The 25,313-nt window shown below is 45.2% G+C and overlaps 1 protein-coding gene and 1 long non-coding RNA gene across 6 annotated transcripts in view; one reads left to right on the forward strand and one right to left on the reverse strand.

Moving 5' to 3' along the window:
- The window catches only part of dgkh (diacylglycerol kinase, eta), a 601,101-nt gene that overhangs the window by 499,787 nt on the left and 76,001 nt on the right, over positions 1-25,313 (forward strand). For all 5 annotated transcript variants that reach the window (XM_043694442.2, XM_043694440.2, XM_043694441.2 and 2 more), the window contains one exon: positions 313-447. In XM_043694442.2, coding sequence (XP_043550377.1) covers positions 313-447 — 135 coding nt within the window. The remainder of the gene's footprint in view (positions 1-312; positions 448-25,313) is intronic.
- The window catches only part of LOC148148685 (uncharacterized), a 213,158-nt gene that overhangs the window by 60,552 nt on the left and 127,293 nt on the right, over positions 1-25,313 (reverse strand). The window lies entirely within an intron of this gene.

Genomic DNA, 25,313 nt, shown 5'->3' on the forward strand with positions numbered 1-25,313 from the left:
TAATGGTTGCCCAGTTCAAGGCTAAACTTTTTATTTGTCAGCTTACATTTCAGCAAAATTTCATGTGAGCAACCAAAAGAACAACCCCATTCTTAAACTTCAAACTGTAATCATCCCCCTTTCTGATTTGATGTGTTATATCTCCTCTGACTTCTCCACAGTTATTCCTCCTTTAGAACATCCTCAGTGATCTAAAGTGGCTGCTGCTTTGCTGACAAGAGCTTTTGATTAAAACTTTTAATGTTTGTTGTTGAATTGTCAATGTCTGATTGTGTGCAACAGCAATGATTAAAGTGGCTTAATATCCTGCAGTGTCGGTCTGTGAAGATCACCATTCTGGGAGATGAGGGCGTACCGATACAGGTAGATGGAGAAGCATGGATCCAGCCACCTGGGGTTATCAAAATTGTGCACAAAAACAGAGCACAGATGTTGACAAGAGATCGAGTAAGTGTGCAAACAACTTATTTCTAAATACCAAAGACACTGTTTCAATTCCTGTAAAATTGCCAGAGACTTTTAGAGATTCCAATTTGAGCTCTTGTGATGTTGCACACGGTGAGTAAAGACCAAGAAGTAATTTCAGGTAATATGAGGTGAAAGGGTCAAGGACACAAAAGTACTTTTGTCCCAATTTTCAAATCACATCTTCTGTCTTTATTTTAATTTGATTCTGTATGACTTCCAGAAACTTTGGAAGCAGATCTGGCCAGTGCAATGGAGTCTGTTCCAGGACTGGGGACTGTAAAATTGAGACTTGGCAGGAGGGTTTAATAGATTATTTTCAATACATATTGGGCATTTGAGTTTATTATTAAGCAGCATACAGATCCCTTTATGGCGTTACTGGTTAAGGATCCCTGTAAGGTGGAACTGATTGCAGATCCCTGTAGGGGAGTACTGATTGCAGATTCCCTGGTACGGCAGTACTGATTACAGATTCCCCTGTAGGGATTACTGATTACAGATCCCTGTAGGTGAGTACTGATTGCAGATCCCTTTAGGGGAGTACTGATTACAGATTCCCCTGTAAGGGATTACTGATTACAGATCCCTGTAGGTGAATACTGATTTCAGATTCCCTGGTAGGGGAGTACTGATTACAGATTTCTATTGGAGGTTATTGATTAGGGATCTCAGTAGTGCAGTACTGATGACAGATCCCTGAAGAGGAGCACTGTTTATGGATTACTGTGTATGGCAGTACTGATTGTAAATTACTGTAGGGGAGTGCTAATTGGGATCCTTGTAGCACAGTACTGATCACAGATCCCTACCCAGTACAGTACAGATTATGGATCCCTGTGAGGGAGTACAGATTACAGATCACTGTGAGGGAATACTGATTAAGGATCACCGTGAGGGAGTACTGATTGAGGATCACCATGAAGGAGTACTGATTAAGGATCACCGTGAGGGAGTATTGATTACGGGTTGCTGTGAGTGAGTATTGATTACGGGTTGCTGTGAGTATTGATTACGGGTTGCTGTGAGTGAGTACTGATCACAGATCACTGTGAGGGAATACATAGAACATAGAAAACTACAGCACAGAACAGGCCCTTTGGCCCACCATGTTGTGCCGAGATTTAATCCTAATGTAAAATATAGTAACTTAATCAACAGACCCCTCAACTCACTGCTATCCATGTGCATGTCCAGCAATCGCTTAAATGTCCCCAATGACTCTGCTTCCACCACCACAGCTGGCAATGCATTCACAACTCTCTGCGTAAAGAAACTACCTCTGACGTCTCCTTTATAACTTCCTCCCAATGTCTTCAAAGTATGACTTCTCGTACCAGTCAATCCTGCCCTGGGGAAAAGTCTCTGGCTATTGACTCTATCTATTCCCCTCATTATTTTGTACACCTCGATCAGGTCTCCTCTCTTCCTATGAGGGAAGTACTGATCACAGATCACTGGTGCGGGAGGACTGATTACAGAATGCTGAGAGGGAGTACTGATTACGGATCCCTGTGAGGGAGGACTGATTAAGGATCACCGTGAGAGAGTACTGATTAAGGATCACCGTGAGGGAGTACTGATTAAGGATCATTGTGAGGGAATACTAATTAAAGATCACCATGCAGGAATACTGATGAAGAATCACTGTGAGGGAGTACTGATTAAGGATCACCGTGAAGGAGTACTGATTAAGGATCACCGTGAAGGAGTACTGATTAAGGATCACGGTGAGGGAGTACTGATTAAGAATCACCGTGAGGGAGTACTGATTAAGGATCACCGTGAGGGAAAACTGATTAAGGATCACCGTGAAGGAGTACTGATTAAGGATCACCGTGAAGGAGTACTGATTAAGGATCACCATGAGGGAGTACTGATTAAGGATCACCGTGAGGGAGTACTGATTAAGGATTACCGTGAGGGAATACTGATTAAGGATCACCGTGAGGGAGTACTGATTGAGGATCACCATGAAGGAGTACTGATTAAGGATCACCGTGAGGGAGTACTGATTAAGGATCACCGTGAGGGAGTACTGATTAAGGATCACTGTGAGGGAGTACTGATTAAAGATCACCGTGAGGGAATACTAATTAAAGATCACCATGCAGGAATACTGATGAAGAATCACTGTGAGCGAATACTGATTAAGGATCACCGTGAGGGAATGCTGATTAAGGATCACCGTGAGGGAGTACTGATTAAGGATCACCGTGAAGGAGTACTGATTAAGGATCACCGTGAGAGAGTACTGATTAAGGATCACCATGAGGGAGTACTGATTAAGGATCACCGTGAAGGAGTACTGATTAAGGATCACCGTGAGAGAGTACTGATTAAGGATCACCGTGAGGGAGTACTGATTAAGGATCACTGTGAGGGAGTACTGATTTAAAGATCACCGTGAGGGAATACTAATTAAAGATCACCATGAAGGAAAACTGATTAAGGATCACCATGAGGGAGTACTGATTAAAGATCACCGTGAGGGAATACTAATTAAAGATCACCATGAAGGAAAACTGATTAAGGATCACCATGAGGGAGTACTGATTACAGATCACTGGGAGCACTAATCACAGATTGCTGTGAGAGTGTACTGAACATGGATGCCTGTAGGGTAGCACTGATTGCACATGACTGCAGTGCAGAACTGATTACGATCCAGGTCACGGAGTACTAATGGCAGATTTCATTATGACCTTACTATTTAAGGGTCCTTGAAGGTGAGTACAGATTATGGATCCCTGTAGGGTGTTGCTGAATACAGATACCTGTAGGGTGGTACTGACTACGGAACGCTATAGGGTGGGACTGATTACGGATCTCTATAGGGTGGTACTGATTACGGATCTCTATAGGGTGGTACTGATTACAGATCCCTGTAGGGTGGTACTGATTACAGATCCCTGTAGGGTGGTACTGATTACAGATCCCTGTAGGGTGGTACTGATTATAGATCTCTGCAGGATGGTACTGATTACAGATCCCTGTAGGGTGGTACTGATTAATGATCCCTTTAGGGTGGTACTGGTGACAAATCCCTGGAGGATGGTACTGGTTAATGATCCTGGTAGGGTGGGACAGATTACAGATCCCTGTAGGGTGGTACTGATTACAGATCTCTGTTGGGTGGTACTGATTACAGGTCCAGGTAGGGTGGTACTGATTAATGATCCCTGTAGGGCGATGTTGATTACAGATCTCTGTAGGATGGTACTGATTACAGATCTCCGTAAGGTGGTACTGATTACAGATCCTGTATGGTGGTATTAATTACAGATCGCTGTAGGGTGGTACTGATTACAGATCTCTGTGGGGTGGTCCTGATTAATGATCCCTGTAGGGTGCTACTGATTACAGATCCCTATAGGATGGTACTGATTACAGATCCCTGTTGGGTGGTACTGATTAATGAGCCCTGTAGGGTGGTACTGATTACAGATCCCTATTGGGTGGCACTGATTACAGACACCTGTGGGGTGGTACTGATTACGAAACGCTATAGGGTGGGACTGATTACAGATCCCTGCAGGATGGTACTGATTATGGATCCCTGCAGGAAGGTACTGATTACAGAGCCCTGTAGGGTGGTACTCTTGACAAATCCCTGTAGGATGGTACTGGTTAATGATCCTGGTAGGGTGGGACTGATTACAGGTCCCTGTAGGGTGGTACTGATTACAGATCTCTGTTGGGTGGTACTAATTACAGGTCCTGTATGGTGGTATTGATTACAGATCCCTGTAGGGTGATACTGATTACAGATCCCTGTAGGGTGGTACTGATTACGGATCCCTGTAGGATGGTACTAATTAATGATCCCTGTAGGGTGGCACTGATTAATGATCCCTGTAGGGTGGCACTGATTATGGATCCCTGTAGGGTGGTACTGATTACAGATTCCTTTCGGGTGGTACTGATTGATGATCCCTGTCAGGTGCTACTGGTTACAGATCCCTGTAGGATGGCAGTGATTTCAGATCCCTATAGGGTGGTACTGATTACAGATCAGTGTAGGGTGGTACTGATTACAGACACCTGTAGAATGGTAGTGATTACGGATCCCTGTAGGGTGGTTCTGATCAATGATCCCTGTCGGGTGGTACTGATTACACATCCCTGTAGAATGGTACTGATTACACATCCCTGCAAGATGGTACTGATTACAGATCCCTGTAAGCTGGTACTGGTTACAGATCCCTGTAGGGTGGTACTGATTACAGATCCCTGTAGGGTGGTACTGATTACAGATCCCTGTAGGGTGGTACTGATTACAGACCCGTGTTGGTTGGTACTGATTACAGATCCCTGTAGGTTGGTACTGATTACAGATCCCTGTCGGGTGGTACTGATTACGGATCCCGGTAGGGTGGTACTGATTACAGACACCTGGAGAATGGTACTGATTACAGATCCCTGTAGGATGGTACTGATTACAGATCAGTGTAGGGTGTTACTGATTACAGATGCCTGTAGAGTGGTTCTGATTACAGATCTCTGTAGGGTGGTACTGATCAATGATCCCTGTCAGGTGGTACTGATTACACATCCCTGTAGAATGGTACTGATTACAGATCCTGTATGGTGGTACTGATTACAGATCCCCTGTCGGGTGGTACTGATTAAAGGTCCCTGTAGAATGGTAGTGATTTCAGATCCCTATAGGGTGGTACTGTTTACAGATCAGTGTAGGGTGGTACTGATTACATACACCTGTAGAATGGTACTGATTACAGATCCCTGTAGGATGGTACTGATTACAGATCTCCGTAGGGTGCTACTGATTACAGATCTCCTTAGGGTGCTACTGATCACAGATCCTGTATGGTGGTACTGATTCTAGATACCTGTAGTGTGGTACTGATAACAGACCCGTGTTGGTTGGTACTGATTACAGATCCCTGTAGGGTGATAATGATTATGGATCCCTGTAGGATGGTACTCATTAGTGATCCCGGTCGGGTGGTACTGATTAATGATCCCTGTCGGGTGGTACTAATTAATGATTCCTGTCGGGTCGTACTGATTACAGATCTCCATAGGGTGATACTGATTACAGATCCTGTATAGTGGTACTGATTACAGATCCTGTATGGTGGTATTGATTACAGATCTCTGTAGGGTAGTACTGATTACAGATCTCTGTAGGGTGGTACTGATTACAGATCCCTATAGGGTGGTACTGATTACGGATCCCTTTAGGGTGTCCTGATTAATGATCCCTGTCGGGTGGTACTGATTCCAGACACCTGTAGAAAGATTGTGATTACAGATCCCTGTAGGATGGTACTGATTACAGGTCTCCGTAGGATGGTACTGATTACAGATCCCTGCAGGATGGTACTGATTATAGATCCCTGTCAGGCGGTACTGATTACGGATCCCTGTAGGATGGTACTAAGTAATGATCCCTGTAGGGTGGCACAGATTACAGATCCCTGTAGGGTGGCACTGATTACAGATCCCTGTAGGGTGGTACTGATTACGGATCCCTGTAGGGTGTCCTGATTAATGATCCCTGTCGGGTGGTACTGATTCCAGACACCTGTAGAAAGATAGTGATTACAGATCCCTGTAGGGTGGCACTGATTGATGATCCCTGTCGGGTGGCACTGATTACAGATCCCTGTAGGGTGGTACTGATTACAGATCCCTGTCGGGTGGTACTGATTACAGATCCCTGTCGGGTAGTACAGAATACGGATCCCTGTCGGGTGGTACTGATTACAGATCCCTGTAGGGTGGTACTGATTGATGATCCCTGTTGGGTGGTACTGATTACAGACACCTGTAGAATGGTACTGATTACAGATCCCTGTAGGGTGGTTCTGATTACACATCTCTGTAGGGTGGTACTGATCAATGATCCCTGTCGGGTGGTACTGATTACAGATCCCTGTAGGATGGTACTGATTACAGATCTCCGTAGGGTGGTACTGATTACAGACCCGTGTTGGTTGGTACTGATTACAGATCCCTGTAGGGTGATAATGATTATGGATCCCTGTCGGGTGGTATTGATTATTGATCCCTGTCGGGTGGTACTGATTACAGATCCCTGTCAGATGGTACTCATTAATGATCCCTGTAGGTTGGTACTGATAAGAATCTAGAGGTAGAGGTTTTTCCGAATGTTAGTGGGGATGAGGAAGGAGAAGATAATGATTGGATCTTAAATAGGTCATTGGAGGGGATGGATTATATTCAGGATAACACAAACATTTCGGATTGCCCAAATGGGTCGGTAACAGAGTTAATTAGTTTAATTGAAGGAGATTTGGGCAGAAATAAAACGGGTAGGAAGGATCACGAAAAGATTATGACAGTGATCCTGGATAAAATAGGAAACAAGAAGAAGGAAAGGACTAGTATTAAGACAAAGTACAATAAACGGATAAATTTTAATTTAAGGGATAGTGGATTAAGGAAAAATAAGAAGATTAATGAAGCAAAGAAAAGATATAGTAAGAAGAAGGGTAAATTTAAAGAAATACAAGTCCTGTATAAAACAAAAAGACAGTATTTGGCTAGAACCTTAATGGGGGCTCCAGTTAGGAGTAAATGCCCCCTGGATAAGGAGGAATTAGAAGATCATTTTAAGGAAAGATTAACGAACGTAAACGAGAAGAACAACCTGAGAGGGTTTGCTAAATATAGGAGTCAGGAAGAAGGGTCCCAGTTCGCTGCTCTAACCGGTCCCGTAACGGTGGAGGATGTCGATCATGCCATTAAGGCGATGGATGTGAAAACCGCTGCGGGGCCGGATGGGGTGACGATGGGAGATATAATTAAGGATAATTCGCTGCTGCCTAGGTTATATTCTATTTGGGTTATAAAGGGCAAGATTCCAGACCAACTTAAGATCAGTAGGACGGTTCTTATCCCGAAAGTGAGCAAGGAGGAAGAATTGAAAGATATTAATAACTGGAGGCCGATTACAATCGGCCCGATATTGCTCAGGATTTTTACCAAAATTATGGCGAATAAGTTGAGTAAAGCAATTAATTTAAACAAGCGACAAAAAGGGTTTATGACAGGTATCTCGGGGTGCGAAGAAAATATTAAAATATTGGAAGATATTATAAACGGGGCGAAAAGGAATAGAAGGGACCTGGTTGTAGTCTTTATAGACTTAGCCAAGGCTTTTGATACCGTGGGACATAAACTAATTGTTACTGCGCTTAAAAGACTCCAGCTTCCGGTGTTATTTATACAATTAATTAAGGATCTTTATGAAAAGAACTTTACCCATGTTGAAGATTTTAATTGTAAAACCGAAAATATTCCAATTTTATGTGGAGTAAAGCAAGGTGATGCTTTATCACCAATTTTATTCAATATTATTATGGATCCATTGATTTGCACTATCGAGGAAAAACAAAAGGGAATATTTTTGGGAGAGGAAGGGAATAGGTGCCATTGTGCAACATTGGCGTTTGCAGATGACATCGCCCTGATCAGCCAGTCGTATGAAGGGATGGTATTTAATTTAAAGATAGTTGAAAGATTTTGTAGAAATACGAGGCTAGAGGTTAACATTAAAAAGACAAAAGGATTTTACTTCACCTATAAAAATAAGACCTTTATATTTAATGATAGGTTAAATTGGAGGTTTAATGACGGGAATATACAGTTTATAGAGCCTGGGACTATGGACAAATATTTAGGGGCTAAGATCGACCCCTGGTTGGGGATCGGTAAAGCCGATTGGGAGAATCAACTGGAGATATGGTTGGGGAATTTAAAGAGTTCTCCCCTTAAACCCGTACAAAAAATAGAACTTTTAAGAATGTATTTTATTCCTAGATGATTTTATTACTTGGTTTTATTGGAGGTTTCTCTAAATTATTTAAGTAGATTGGATAATATTAAAAAGTGTGCGATTAAGGAGATTCTACACCTTCCACAATCCATCACAGATGGTGTTTTTGTGCCAAATCTCGTGATGGTGGCCTTGCCATAAGTCGGCTGTCAACGTTTATTCCGATATCGATAATGAGGAAGTATGGGACGCTACTGAAGTCAGAAGACGAGGTGTTGCATGCATCATTTCGGTTTAATGGAAGGAGCGTGGTGGAGAGAATGCATAGATTGAGCAAGTTGAAAATGATGGAGAACATTTGGGACCCGAACATTATTCGAGGATCGGAGGAGATGGATACTATCATTGATAGTAGTGAAGACGGTTTGGAGGAATATGCGAGTACTAACTACGCAAGCTGGAGGGCAATTGAGATGCAAAAATGGATGGCCCTTCCCTGTCAAGGGGCAGGAATTCACTATTTTAAAAATGATAGTATATCCAATAGTTGGCTGCAGAGAATGCAATTCATGAAATCGTCCAAAGTGATTCGTTCACTTTTGTTAAGAACCAATTTGTTTCCAACAAGGGCGTCGTTGTCTTACGGCAGGCCGTTTAATATCAAAACCTGTAGACGGTGTAATGAAGTTTCGGAGACGTTAGCACATATTTCGGGATGGTGCCCTTATATGAATAATATGCGGATTAAGAGGCACAATAAAATCATAGATGAGTTAGTTGGGTTTGTGAAGAAGTTTGGATGGACAATCTTTGTTGAGCCATGGATCAAGGATAAGTCTGGGAAGCATTGGATACCAAATCTTATTTTGAAAAAGGAAATGCAGACCGTGGTAGTTGATGTTACCGTAAGGTCGGACTTTCAGATTAACTCTCTCGAGGATGCTTGGGAGGAGAAGGTAAAAAAGTATAAACATCTGGACTAGGAGATAAGGGACCTCATTGGAGGTGGAACCGTATCTTTTTATGGGTTTGTTATGGGTGCCCGGGGAAAATGGTTCGAAAAGAACGCAGATTTGATGAAGAACCTCGGGATTACAAGATTTAGATCGTTTGCACAAAACATTTCAAACCTGACTTTATCTTTGACTCTTGAGCTTTTAAGAATTTTTATGGACTCATAGGAGCTCCGAGCGACGTATTATGTTTTTAAATTTGAATTGTAAGGTTTTAGTAGTTTTAGTAATATGTTAAATAGTTTTAATTGGTAGTTTTTAAGTAGAGTTAAATTTTTTTAGGTTTTATTAATAAAGTTGTTTGATTTTAGATCACGTAGGTTAAAGGTGCTAGGTAAGTTGGGTGTTAATTAATACATTTCACGCTTCACACAACAAAGGATGAGCGGTTATCCTGTTGAATGGTTGAGAACCTTAGCTCATCCTTGCCTTGCTGGAATTCTGCTTGACAATGTCATTTTAATTTTTGTATTGTTTTTACCGTCCCCTTTTAGATCTTCTGGCTGTGGTTCACTGGATAGGGGTTTGTCATACGTCGACGAGCGACGTTAAAACGTGGAATGGACACTCCATCATGTATGATGAGTGCAATAAATAGCCAAATGCCTCGTCATCTAATTAGTGACGCGCATGAATGGATGAACGAGATTCCCACTGTCCCTACCTACTATCTAGCGAAACCACAGCCAAGGGAACGGGCTTGGCAGAATTAGCGGGGAAAGAAAACCCTGTTGAGCTTGACTCTAGTCTGGCACTGTGAAGAGACATGAGAGGTGTAGAATAAGTGGGAGGCTTCGGCCGCCGGTGAAATACCACTACACTTATCATTTTTTCACTTACCCGGTGAGGCGGGGAGGCGATTACAGGTCTCCGTAGGATGGTACTGATTATAGATCCCTGTCAGGCGGTACTGATTATGGATCCCTGTAGGATGGTACTAATTAATGATCCCTGTAGGGTGGCACAGATTACAGATCCCTGTAGGGTGGCACTGATTACAGATCCCTGTAGGGTGGTACTGATTACGGATCCCTGTAGGGTGGCACTGATTACAGATCCCTGTAGGGTGGCACTGATTACAAATCCCTGTCGGGTGGTACTGATTACAGATCCCTGTCGGGTGGTACTGATTACAGATCCCTGTCGGGTGGTACTGATTACGGATCCCTGTCGGGTGGTACTGATTACAGATCCCTGTCGGGTGGTACTGATTGATGATCCCTGTCGGATGGTACTGATTACAGATCCCTGTAGGATGGTAGTGATTTCAGATCCCTATAGAGTGGTACTGATTACAGATCAGTGTAGGGTGGTACTGATTACAGATCAGTGTAGGGTGGTACTGATCAATGATCCCTGACTGGTGATACTGATCAGTGATCCCTGTCGGGTGGGTACTGATTACAGATCCCTGTAGAATAGTACTGATTACAGATCCCTGTAGGATGGTACTGATTACAGATCTCCGTAGGGTGGTACTGATTACAGACCCGTGTTGGTTGGTACTGATTACAGATCCCTGTAGGGTGATAATGATTATGGATCCCTGTAGGGTGATAATGATTATGGATCCCTGTAGGGTGGTACTGATTAACTGATCCCTGTCGGGTGGTATTGATTATTGATCCCTGTCCGGTGGTACTGATTACAGATCCCTGTAGAATGGTACTGATTACAGATCCCTGTCGGATGGTATTCATTAATGATCCCTGTAGGGTGGTACTAATTAATGATCCTGTCGGGTGATACTGACTACAGATCCTGTATGATGGTACTGATTGATCCCTGTAGGATGGTACTGTTTAATGATCCCTGTAGAGTGGTACTGATTACAGATCCTGTATGGTGGTATTGATTACAGATCTCTGTAGGGTGGTACTGATTACAGATCCCTGAAGGATGATACTGATTACAGATCTCCGTAGGGTGGTACTCATTACACACACCTGTGGGGTGGTCCTGATTAATGATCCCTGTCTGGTGGTACTGATTACAGACACCTGGAGAATGGTACTGATTACAGATCCCTGTAGGATGGTACTGATTACAGGTCTCCATAGGGTGGTGCTGATTACAGATCCTGTATGGTGGTGCTGATTACAGATCTCTGTAGGGTGGCACTGATTAATGATCCCTATAGGGTGGTACTGATTACAGACCCCTGTAGGGTGGTACTGATTACAGACCCCTGTAGGGTGGTACTGATTACAGATCCCTGTAGGGTGGTATTGACTACAGACACCTGTACAATGGTACTGATTACAGACCCCTGTAGAATGGTACTGATTACAGAAACCTGTAGAATGGTACTGATTACAGATCCCTGTAAGATGGTACTGGTTATAGATCCCTGTATGGTGGTACTGATTACGGATCCCTGTAGGGTGGTACTGATTAATGATCCCAGTAGGATGGTACAGATTGCAGATGCCTGTATGGTGGTACGGGTTACAGATGCCTGTAGGTTGGTACTGATTACGGATCCCTGTAGGGTGGTACTGATTACAGATCTCATAGGGTGATACTGATTACAGATCCCTGTATGGTGGTACTGGTTACAGATGCCAGTAGGGTGGTACTGATTACAGATCCCTGTCGGGTGGTATTGATTTCAGATCCCTATAGGGTGGTACTGATTTCAGATCAGTGTTGGGTGGTACTGATTACAGATCAGTGTAAGGTGGTACTGATTACAGACATCTGTAGGATGGTACTGATTACAGATCCCTGTAGGGTGGTACTGATTACAGATCTCTGTAGGGTGGTACTGATCAATGATCCCTGTCGGGTGGTACTGATTACACATCCCTGTAGAATGGTACTGATTACAGATCCCTGTAAGATGGTACTGGTTACAGATCCCTGTATGGTGGTACTGATTACAGATCCCTGTATGGTGGTACTGATTATGGATCCCTGTAGGGTGGTACTGATTAATGATCCCAGTAGGATGGTACAGATTACAGATGCCTGTATGGTGGTACTGGTTACAGATCCCTGTATGGTGGTACTGATTACAGATCCCTGTATGGTGGTACTGTTGAATGATCTCTGTAGGGTGGTACTGATTACAGATCCTGTATGGTGGTATTAATTACAGATCTCAGTAGGGTGGTACTGATTACAGATCCCTATAGGGTGGTACTGATTAGGGATCCCTGTAGTGTGTCCTGATTAATGATCCCTGTCGGGTGGTACTGATTCCAGACACCTGAAGAAAGATAGTGATTACAGATCCCTGGAGGATGGTACTGATTACAGGTCTCCGGAGGATGGTACTGATTACAGATCCCTGCAGGATGGTACTGATTACGGATCCCAGTAGGATGGTACTAATTAATGATCCCTGTAGGGTGGTACTGATTTCAGATCCCTATAGGGTGGTACTGATTTCAGATCCCTATAGGGTGGTACTGATTTCAGATCAGTGTAGGGTGGTACTGATTTCAGATCAGTGTAGGGTGGTACTGATTTCAGATCAGTGTAGGGTGGTACTGATTTCAGATCAGTGTAAGGTGGTACTGATTACAGACATCTGTAGGATGGTACTGATTGCAGATCTCTGTTGGGTGGTACTGATCCAATGATTCCTGTCGGGTGGTACTGATCAATGATCCATGTCGGGTGGTACTGATTACAGATACCTGTAGAATGGTACTGATTACAGATCCCTGTTGGATGGTACTGATTACAGATCTCCGTAGGGTGGTACTGATTACAGACCCGTGTTGGTTGGTACTGATTACTGATCCCTGTAGGGTGATAATGATTATGGATCCCTGTAGGATGGTACTGATTACAGATCCCTGTCGGATTGTACAGATAACAGGTCTCCGGGTGGTACTGATTACAGATCCCTGTAGGATGGTACTCATTAATGATCCCTGTAGGGTGGTACTGATTACAGATCTCTGTAGGGTGGTACTGATTACAGATCCTGTATGGTGGTATTAATTACAGATCTCAGTAGGGTGGTACTGATTACAGATCCCTATAGGGTGGTACTGATTAGGGATCCCTGTAGTGTGTCCTGATTAATGATCCCTGTCGGGTGGTACTGATTCCAGACACCTGAAGAAAGATAGTGATTACAGATCCCTGGAGGATGGTACTGATTACAGGTCTCCGGAGGATGGTACTGATTACAGATCCCTGCAGGATGGTACTGATTACGGATCCCAGTAGGATGGTACTAATTAATGATCCCTGTAGGGTGGTACTGATTTCAGATCCCTATAGGGTGGTACTGATTTCAGATCCCTATAGGGTGGTACTGATTTCAGATCAGTGTAGGGTGGTACTGATTTCAGATCAGTGTAGGGTGGTACTGATTTCAGATCAGTGTAAGGTGGTACTGATTACAGACATCTGTAGGATGGTACTGATTACAGATCCCTGTAGGGTGGTTCTGATTGCAGATCTCTGTTGGGTGGTACTGATCCAATGATTCCTGTCGGGTGGTACTGATCAATGATCCATGTCGGGTGGTACTGATTACAGATACCTGTAGAATGGTACTGATTACAGATCCCTGTTGGATGGTACTGATTACAGATCTCCGTAGGGTGGTACTGATTACAGACCCGTGTTGGTTGGTACTGATTACAGATCCCTGTAGGGTGATAATGATTATGGATCCCTGTAGGATGGTACTGATTACAGATCCCTGTCGGATTGTACAGATAACAGGTCTCCGGGTGGTACTGATTACAGATCCCTGTAGGATGGTACTCATTAATGATCCCTGTAGGGTGGTACTGATTACAGATCTCTGTAGGGTGGTACTGATCAATGATCCCTGACGGGTGGTGCTACTGATTACAGATCCTGTATGGTGGTACTGATTACAGACCCGTGTTGGTTGGCACAGATTACAGATCCCTGTAGGGTGATAATGATTACGGATCCCTGTAGTTGGTACTGATTGCAGATCCCTGTAGGGTGGTACTGATTACAGACATCTGTAGAATGTTACTGATAGAACATAGAACAATACAGCACACAACAGGCCCTTCGGCCCATCAGATCTCCATGGGATGGTTCTGAATACAGATCTCTGATGGGTGGTAATGATTAATGATCCCTATCGGGTGATACTGATTACACATCCGTGTAGCATGGTACTGATTACAGATCCCTGTAGAATGGTACTGATTACAGATCTCCGTTGGGTGTTACTCGTTACAGACACCTGTGGGGTGGCCCTGATTAATGTTCCCTGTCGGGTGGTACTGATGACAGACACCTGGAGAATGGTACTGATTACAGATCACTGTAGGATGGTACTGATTACAGATCCGTGTAGGGTGGTACTGATTACAGATCCCTGTAGGGTGGCTCTGATTACAGATCTCTGTAGGGTGGTTCTGATTTCAGATCTCTGTTGGGTGGTACTGATCCAATGATTCCTGTCGGGTGGTACTGAACAATGATCCATGTCGGGTGGTACTGATTACAGATACCTTTAGAATGATACTGATTACAGATCCCTGTAGGATGGTACTGATTACAGATCCCTGTTGGATGGTACTGATTACAGATCTCCGTAGGGTGGTACTGATTACAGACCCGTGTTGGTTGGTACTGATTACAGATCCCTGTAGGGTGATAATGATTATGGATCCCTGTAGGATGGTACTGATTACAGATCCCTGTCGGATTGTACAGATTACAGGTCTCTGGGTGGTAATGATTACAGATCTTGTATGGTGGTGCTGAATACAGATCCCTGTAGGATGGTACTGTTTAATGATCCCTGTAGGGTGGTACTGATTACAGATCTCTGTAGGGTGGTACTGATTAGAGATCCCTGTCGGGTGGTACTGATTCCTGATCCCTGTAGGTTGGTACTAATTAATGATCCCTGTCGGGTGGTGCTGACTACAGATCTCCAAAGAGTGATACTGATTACAGATCCTGTATGGTGGTACTGATTGATGATCCCTGTCGGGTGGTACTGATTACAGATCCCTGTAGGGTGGTACTGATTACGGATCCTTATAGGGTGGTACTGATTACAGATGCCTATAGGGTGGTACTGATTATGGATCCCTGTCAGGTGGTGCTGATTACTGATCCCTTTAGGTTGGTACTGATTAATGATCCCTGTCGGGTGGTACTGATTACAGATCTCTGTAGGGTGGTCGTGATTTCAGATCAGTGGTACTGATTACAGACATCTGTAGGATGGCACTGATTATAGATCCCTGTAGGGTGGTTCTGATTGCAGATCTCTGTAGGGTGGTACTGATTGATCCCTGTCGTGTGGTACTGATTACAGATCCCTGTTGGGTGGTACTGATTACGGATCCCTGTAGTGTGGTACTGATTACAGACACCTGTGGGGTGGTCCTGATTAATGATCCCAGTAGAGTGGTACTGAATACAGATCCCTGTAGGATGGTACTAATTACAGGTCACCGTAGGGTGGTACTGATTTCAGATCCTGTATGGTGGTGCTGATTACGGATTCCTGGAGGATGGTACTGATTAATGATCCCTGTCGGGTGGTACTGATTACAGATCCCTATCGGGTGGTACTGATTATAGATCCCTGTTGTGTGGTACTGATTACGGATCCCTGTAGGATGGTACTGACTAATGATCCCTGTCGGGTGGTACTGATTAATGATCCCTGTCGGGTGGTACTGATTACAGATCGCTGTAGGGTGATACTGATTACAGATCTCTGTAGGGTGGTACTGATTGATGATCCCTGTCGGGTGGTACTGATTACAGATCCCTGTAGGATGGTACTGATTTCAGATCCCTATAGGGTGGTACTGATTACAGATCTTTGTAGGTTGGTACTGAATACAGATCCCTGTAGGATGGTACTGATTACGGATTCCTGTAGGTTGGTACTGATTACAGATCCCTGTAGGTTGGTACTGAATACAGATCCCTGTAGGGTGGTATTGATTACAGACACCTGTAGAATGGTACTGATTACAGATCTCCATGGGGTGGTACTGATTACAGATCCCTGTAGGGTGGTTCTGATTACACATCCGTGTAGGATGGTACTGATTACAGATCCCTGTAGGGTGGTACTGATTACAGATACCTGTAGGTTGGTACTGATTGATGATCCCTGTCGGGTGGTACTGATTACAGATCTCTGCAGGGTGATAATGATTATGGATCCCTGTAGGATGGGAGTGATTTCAGATCCCTATAGGGTGGTACTGATTACAGATCAGTGTAGGGCGGTACTGATTACAGACATCTGTAGGGTGGTACTGATTACAGACATCTGTAGGGTGGTACTGATTACAGATCTCTGTAGGGTGGTACTGATTACAGATCCCTGTCGGTTGGTACTGATTACAGATCCCTGCAGGGTGATAATGATTATGGATCCCTGTAGGGTGGTACTGATTAATGATCCCTGTCGGGTGGTACTGATTACAGATCTCTGTAGGGTGGTACTGATTACAGATCTCTGTAGAGTGGTACTGATTTCAGATCCCTGTCGGGTGGTACTGATTACAGATCCCTGTAGGATGGTACTGTTTAATGATCCCTGTAGGGTGGTACTGATTACAGATCCCTGTAGGATGGTACTGTTTAATGATCCCTGTAGGGTGGTACTGATTACAGATCACTGTAGGGTGGTACTAATTAATGATCCCTGTCGGGTTGTACTGATTACAGATCTCCATAGGGTGATACTGATTACAGATCTCCATAGGGTAATACTGATTACAGATCCTGTATGGTGGTACTGATTACAGATCTCTGTAGGGTGGTGCTGATTACGGATCCCTGTCAGGTGGTGCTGATTACGGATCCCTGTTGGGTGGTGCTGATTACCGATTCCTTTAGGGTGGTACTGATTAATGATCCCTGTCGGGTGGTACTGATTACAGATCTCTGTAGGGTGGTAGTGATTTCAGATCAGTGTAGGGTGGTACTGATTACAGATCAGTGTAGGGTGGTACTGATTACAGATCCGTGTAGGGTGGTACTGATTACAGATCTCTGTAGGATGGTACTGATTACAGATCCGTGTAGGGTGGTACTGATTACAGATCCCTGTAGGGTGGCTCTGATTACAGATCTCTCTAGGGTGGTTCTGATTTCAGATCTCTGTTGGGTGGTACTGATCCAATGATTCCTGTCGGGTGGTACTGAACAATGATCCATGTCGGGTGGTACTGATTACAGATACCTGTAGAATGATACTGATTACAGATCCCTGTAGGATGGTACTGATTACAGATCCCTGTTGGATGGTACTGATTACAGATCTCCGTAGGGTGGTACTGATTACAGACCCGTGTTGGTTGGTACTGATTACAGATCCCTGTAGGGTGATAATGATTATGGATCCCTGTAGGATGGTACTGATTACAGATCCCTGTCGGATTGTACAGATTACAGGTCTCTGGGTGGTAATGATTACAGATCCTGTATGGTGGTGCTGAATACAGATCCCTGTAGGATGGTACTGTTTAATGATCCCTGTAGGGTGGTACTGATTACAGATCTCTGTAGGGTGGTACTGATTAGAGATCCCTGTCGGGTGGTACTGATTCCTGATCCCTGTAGGTTGGTACTAATTAATGATCCCTGTCGGGTGGTGCTGACTACAGATCTCCAAAGAGTGATACTGATTACAAATCCTGTATGGTGGTACTGATTGATGATCCCTGTCGGGTGGTACTGATTACAGATCCCTGTAGGGTGGTACTGATTACGGATTCTTATAGGGTGGTACTGATTACAGATGCCTATAGGGTGGTACTGATTACGGATCCCTGTCGGGTGGTGCTGATTACAGATCCCTTTAGGTTGGTACTGATTAATGATCCCTGTCGGGTGGTACTGATTACCGATCTCTGTAGGGTGGTCGTGATTTCAGATCAGTGGTACTGATTACAGAAATCTGTAGGATGGCACTGATTACAGATCCCTGTAGGGTGGTTCTGATTGCAGATCTCTCTTGGGTGGTACTGATTGATCCCTGTCGGGTGGTACTGATTACAGATCCCTGTCGGGTGGTACTGATTACGGATCCCTGTAGTGTGGTACTGATTACAGACACCTGTGGGGTGGTCCTGATTAATGATCCCAGTAGAGTGGTACTGAATACAGATCCCTGTAGGATGGTACTAATTACAGGTCACCGTAGGGTGGTACTGATTTCAGATCCTGTATGGTGGTGCTGATTACGGATTCCTGGAGGATGGTACTGATTAATGATCCCTGTCGGGTGGTACTGATTACAGATCCCTATCGGGTGGTACTGATTATAGATCCCTGTTGTGTGGTACTGATTACGGATCCCTGTAGGATGGTACTGACTAATGATCCCTGTCGGGTGGTACTGATTAATGATCCCTGTCGGGTGGTACTGATTACAGATCGCTGTAGGGTGATACTGATTACAGATCTCTGTAGGGTGGTACTGATTGATGATCCCTGTCGGGTGGTACTGATTACAGATCCCTGTAGGATGGTACTGATTTCAGATCCCTATAGGGTGGTACTGATTACAGATCTCTGTAGGGTGGTACTGATCAATGATCCCAGTCGGGTGGTACTGATTAAACATCCCTGTAGGATGGTACTGATTACAGATCCCTGTAGGATGGTACTGATTACGGATTCCTGTAGGTTGGTACTGATTACAGATCCCTGTAGGTTGGTACTGAATACAGATCCCTGTAGGGTGGTATTGATTACAGACACCTGTAGAATGGTACTGATTACAGATCTCCATGGGGTGGTACTGATTACAGATCCCTGTAGGGTGGTTCTGATTACACATCCGTGTAGGATGGTACTGATTACAGATCCCTGTAGGGTGGTACTGATTACAGATACCTGTAGGTTGGTACTGATTGATGATCCCTGTCGGGTGGTACTGATTACAGATCTCTGCAGGGTGATAATGATTATGGATCCCTGTAGGATGGGAGTGATTTCAGATCCCTATAGGGTGGTACTGATTACAGATCAGTGTAGGGCGGTACTGATTACAGACATCTGTAGGGTGGTACTGATTACAGACATCTGTAGGGTGGTACTGATTACAGATCTCTGTAGGGTGGTACTGATTACAGATCCCTGTCGGTTGGTACTGATTACAGATCCCTGCAGGGTGATAATGATTATGGATCCCTGTAGGGTGGTACTGATTAATGATCCCTGTCGGGTGGTACTGATTACAGATCTCTGTAGGGTGGTACTGATTACAGATCTCTGTAGAGTGGTACTGATTTCAGATCCCTGTCGGGTGGTACTGATTACAGATCCCTGTAGGATGGTACTGTTTAATGATCCCTGTCGGGTTGTACTGATTACAGATCTCCATAGGGTGATACTGATTACAGATCTCCATAGGGTAATACTGATTACAGATCCTGTATGGTGGTACTGATTACAGATCTCTGTAGGGTGGTGCTGATTACGGATCCCTGTCAGGTGGTGCTGATTACGGATCCCTGTTGGGTGGTGCTGATTACCGATTCCTTTAGGGTGGTACTGATTAATGATCCCTGTCGGGTGGTACTGATTACAGATCTCTGTAGGATGGTACTGATTACAGATCCGTGTAGGGTGGTACTGATTACAGATCCCTGTAGGGTGGCTCTGATTACAGATCTCTGTAGGGTGGTTCTGATTTCAGATCTCTGTTGGGTGGTACTGATCCAATGATTCCTGTCGGGTGGTACTGATTACAGATACCTGTAGAATGGTACTGATTACAGATCCCTGTAGGATGGTACTGATTACAGATCCCTGTTGGGTGGTACTGATTACAGATCTCCGTAGGGTGGTACTGATTACAGACCCGTGTTGGTTGGTACTGATTACAGATCCCTGTAGGGTGATAATGATTATGGATCCCTGTAGGATGGTACTGATTACAGATCCCTGTCGGATTGTACAGATTACAGGTCTCTGGGTGGTAATGATTACAGATCGGTACTGGTTACAGATCCCTGTATGGTTGTACTGGTTACAGACACCTGTAGGGTCGTACTGATTACAGATCCCTGTAGGTTGGTACTGATAACAGATCCCTGTAGAGTGGGTCTGATTACAGACATTTGTAGGGTCGTACTGATTGCGGATCCCTGTTGGGTGGTACTGATTACTGATCTGTGTAGGATGTAATGATTACAGACACCTGTATTGTGTTACCGATTACGGATCCCTATTGGATGATACTGATTACAGATCCCCGTAGGGTCGTACTGATTATGGATCCCTGTAGGGTGGTACTGATTACAGACGCCTGTAGGGTGGTACTGATTACAGACGCCTGTAGGGTGGTACTGATTACGGATCCCTGTAGGGTGGTACCGATTACAGATCATTGTAGGGTGGGATGATTACAGATTCCTGTAGGGTGGTACCGATTACAGATCCCTGTAGGGTGGTACCGATTACAGATCTCTGTAGGGTGGTACCGATTACAGATCCCTCTGGGTCGTACTGATTACAGATTGATGTAGGGTGGTACTGATTACAGACACCTGTAGGGTGGTACAGATTACGGATCCCTGTAGAATGGTACTGATTACGAATCCCTGTAGGGTGGGACTGATTACAGATCCCTGCAGGGTGGTACTGATTACAGATCCCTGTAGGGTGGTACTGATTACAGATCCCTGTTGGGTGGTATTGATTACGGATCCCTGTACTGTGGTACTGATTACAGACACCTGTGGGGTGGTCCTGATTAATGATCCCAGTAGAGTGATACTGATTACAGATCCCTGTAGGATGGTACTGATTACAGGTCACCGTAGGTTGGTACTGATTTCAGATACTGTATGGTGGTGCTGATTACGGATCCCTGTAGGATGGTACTGATTAATGATCCCTATAGGGTGGTACTGATTATAGATCCCTGTTGGGTGGTACTGATTACGGATCCCTGTAGGATGGTACTGACTAATGATCCCTGTCGGGTGGTACTGATTAATTATCCCTGTCGGGTGGTACTGATTACCGATCGCTGTAGGGTAATACTGATTACAGATCTCTGTAGGGTGGTACTGATTACGGATCCCTGTAGGTTGGTACTGAATACAGATCCCTGTAGGGTGGTACTGATTATAGACACATGTAGAATGGTACTGATGGCACAGTGGTTAGCACTGCTGCCTCGCAGCGCCAGAGACCCGGGTTCAATTCCCGCCTCAGGCGACTGACTGTGTGGAGTTTGCACGTTCTCCCCGTGTCTGCGTGGGTTTCCTCCGGGTGCTCCGGTTTCCTCCCACAGTCCAAAGATGTGCAGGGTCAGGTGAATTGGCCATACTAAATTGCCCGTAGTGTTAGGTAAGGGGTAAATGTAGGGGTATGGGTGGGTTTCGCTTCGGCGGGTCGGTGTGGACTTGTTGGGCCGAAGGGCCTGTTTCCACACTGTAAAGTAATCTAATCTAAAGTAATCTAATCTAATCTGATTACAGATCTCCATGGGGTGGTACTGATTACAGATCCCTGTAGGGTGGTTCTGATTACACATCCGTGTAGGATGGTACTGATTACAGATCCCTGTAGAATGATACTGATTACAGATCTCCGTAGGGTGGTACTCATTACAGACACTTGTGGGGTGGTCCAGATTAATGATCCCTGTCTGGTGGTACTGATTACAGACACCTGGAGAATGGTACTGATTACAGATCCCTGTAGGGTGATTCTGATTCCAGATCTCTGTTGGGTGGGACTGATCAATGATCCCTGTCGGGTGGTACTGATTACAGATCCCTGTAGGATGGTACTGGTTACAGATCCCTGTAGAGTGGTACTAATTAATGATCCCAGTAGGATGGTACAGATTACAGATGCCTGTATGGTGGTACGGGTTACAGATCCCTGTATGGTGGTACTGGTTACAGATGTCTGTAGGGTAGTACTGATTGCTGATCTCTGTCGGGTGGTACTGATTACAGATCCCTGTAGGATGGTACTCATTAATGATCCCTGTAGGGTCGTACTGATTACAGATCCCTGTAGGTTGGTACTGATAACAGATCCCTGTAGGGTTGGACTTAATACAGATCCCTGTAGGGGGTACTGATGAGAGATCCCTGTCGGTGGTACTGATTAATGATCCCTGTCGGTGGTACTGATTAATGATCCCTGTCGGGTGGTACTGATTTCTGATCCCTGTAGGGTGGTCCTAATTAATGATCCCTGTCGGGTGGTACTGACTACAGATCTCCATAGGGTGATACTGATTACAGATCTCTGTAGGGTGGTACTGATTACGGATCCCTGTCAGGTGGTGCTGATTACCGATTCCTTTAGGGTGGTACTGATTAATGATCCCTGTCGGGTGGTGCTGATTACCGATTCCTTTAGGGTGGTACTGATTAATGATCCCTGTCGGGTGGTGCTGATTACCGATTCCTTTAGGGTGGTACTGATTAATGATCCCTGTCGGGTGGTACTGATTACAGATCTCTGTTGGGTGGTACTGATAACAGATCCCTGTAGGGTTGGACTTAATACAGATCCCTGTAGGGGGTACTGATGAGAGATCCCTGTCAGTGGTACTGATTAATGATCCCTGTCGGGTGATACTGATTTCTGATCCCTGTAGGGTGGTCCTAATTAATGATCCCTGTCGGGTGGGACTGATTACAGATCCCTATAGGACGGTACTGGTTACAGATCCCTGTATGGTTGTACTGGTTACAGACACCTGTAGGGTCGTACTGATTACAGATCCCTGTAGGTTGGTACTGATAACAGATCCCTGTAGAGTGGGTCTGATTACAGATCACTGTAGGGTTGGACTGATTACAGATCCCTGTCGGGTGAGACGGATTACAGATCCCTGTAGGGTGGTACTGATTACAGACATTTGTAGGGTCGTACTGATTGCGGATCCCTGTTGGGTGGTACTGATTACTGATCTGTGTAGGATGTAATGATTACAGACACCTGTATTGTGGTACCGATTACGGATCCCTGTTGGATGATACTGATTACAGATCCCCTTAGGGTCGTACTGATTATGGATCCCTGTAGGGTGGTACTGATTCCAGACGCCTATAGGGTGGTACTGATTACAGACACCTGTAGGGTGGGACTGATTACAGATCCCTGTAGGGTGGTACCAATTACAGATCCCTGTAGGGTGGTACCGATTATAGATCCCTCTGGGTCGTACTGATTACAGATCGAGGTAGGGTGGTACTGATTACAGACACCTGTAGGGTGGTACTGATTACGGATCTCTGTAGGATGGTACTGATTACGAATCCCTGTAGGATGGGACTGATTACAGATCCCTGTAGGGTGGTACTGATTACGGATCCCTGTAGGGTGGTACCGATTACAGATCATTGTAGGGTGGTACTGATAACAGGTCCCTGTTATAGATCCAGATTATAGATCCCTCTGGGTCGTACTGATTACAGATCGAGGTAGGGTGGTACTGATTACAGACACCTGTAGGGTGGTACTGATTACGGATCTCTGTAGGATGGTACTGATTACGAATCCCTGTAGGGTGGTACTGATTACGAATCCCTGTAGGGTGGTACTGATTACAGATCCCTGTAGGGTGGTACTGATTACAGATCCCTGTAGGGTGGTACTGATTACAGATCCCTGTAAGGTGGTACCGATTACAGATCCCTGTCGGGTGGTACTGACTACAGATCTCCATAGTGTGATACTGATTACAGATCCTGTATGGTGGTACTGATTGATGATCCCTGTCGGGTGGTAATGATTAGAGATCCCTGTAGGGTGGTACTGATTCTGGATCATTGTAGGGTGGTACCGATTACAGATCCCTGTCGGGTGGTAATGATTAGAGATCCCTGTAGGGTGGTACTGATTCTGGATCATTGTAGGGTGGTACCGATTACAGATCCCTGTAGGGTGGTACTGATTACAGACACCTGTAGGGTGGTACTGATTACAGATCCCTGTAGGGTGGTACTGATTACAGATCCCTGTAGGGTGGTACTGATTACAGATCCCTGTAGGGTGGTACCGATTACAGATCCCTGTCGGGTGGTACTGACTACAGATCTCCATAGGGTGATACTGATTACAGATCCTGTATGGTGGTACTGATTGATGATCCCTGTCGGGTGGTAATGATTAGAGATCCCTGTAGGGTGGTACTGATTCTGGATCATTGTAGGGTGGTACCGATTACAGATCCCTGTAGGGTGGTACTGATTACAGACACCTGTAGGGTGGTACTGATTACAGATCCCTGTAGGATGGTACTGATTACAGACACCTGTAGGGTGGTACTGATTACAGATCCCTGTAGGGTGGTACTTATTACAGACCCCTGTCGGGTGGTACTTATTACAGACCCTTGTAGGGTGGGACTTATTACAGGAGAAAGTGAGGTCTGCAGATGCTGGAGATCAAAGTTGAAACTTTATTGCTGGAACAGCGCAGCAGGTCAGGCAGCATCCAGGGAACAGGAGATTCGACGTTTCGGGCACAGGCCCTTCTTCAGGAATGAGCAGAGAGTGTTCAGCAGGAGAAGATAAAAGGTAGGGAGGAGGGACTTGGAGGAGGGGCGTTGGAAATGTGATAGGTGGAAAGAGGTCAAGGTGAGGGTGATAGGTCGGAGTAGGATGGAGGCGGAGAGGTCAAGAAGAAGACTGCAGGTCAGGAAGGCGGTGCCGGGCTGGAGGGATTCGGCTGAGACAAGGTGGGGGGAGGGGGGATGAAGAAACTGGTGAAGTCCAAGTTCATCCCCTGTGGTTGGAGGGTTCCCAGTCGGAAGATAAGACGCTCCGTCTCCGACCGTCGCGTTGTTGTGGTTTGGCGGTGGATGAGTCCAATGACCTGCATATCCTCGGTGGAGTGGGAGGGGGAGTTGAAATGCTGTGCTACAGGGTGGTTGGGTTGGTTCGTCCGGGTGGCCCAGAGGTGCTCTCTGAATCGCTCCGCAAGTAGGCGGCCTGTCTCCCCAATATAGAGGAGGCCACACCGGCTGCAGCGGATGCAGTAGATGATGTGGGTGGAGGTGCAGGTGAATCTGTGGCGGATATGGAAGTTTCCTTTGGGGCCTTGGAGAGAAGTGAGGGGGGAGGTGTGGGCGCAAGTGTTGCACCTCCTGC

The sequence above is a fragment of the Chiloscyllium plagiosum genome, unplaced genomic scaffold, assembly GCF_037043375.1.
Source record: "Chiloscyllium plagiosum isolate Xiang-an unplaced genomic scaffold, Cpla_swu_hap1 HiC_scaffold_12, whole genome shotgun sequence".
Taxonomy (NCBI): domain Eukaryota; kingdom Metazoa; phylum Chordata; class Chondrichthyes; order Orectolobiformes; family Hemiscylliidae; genus Chiloscyllium; species Chiloscyllium plagiosum.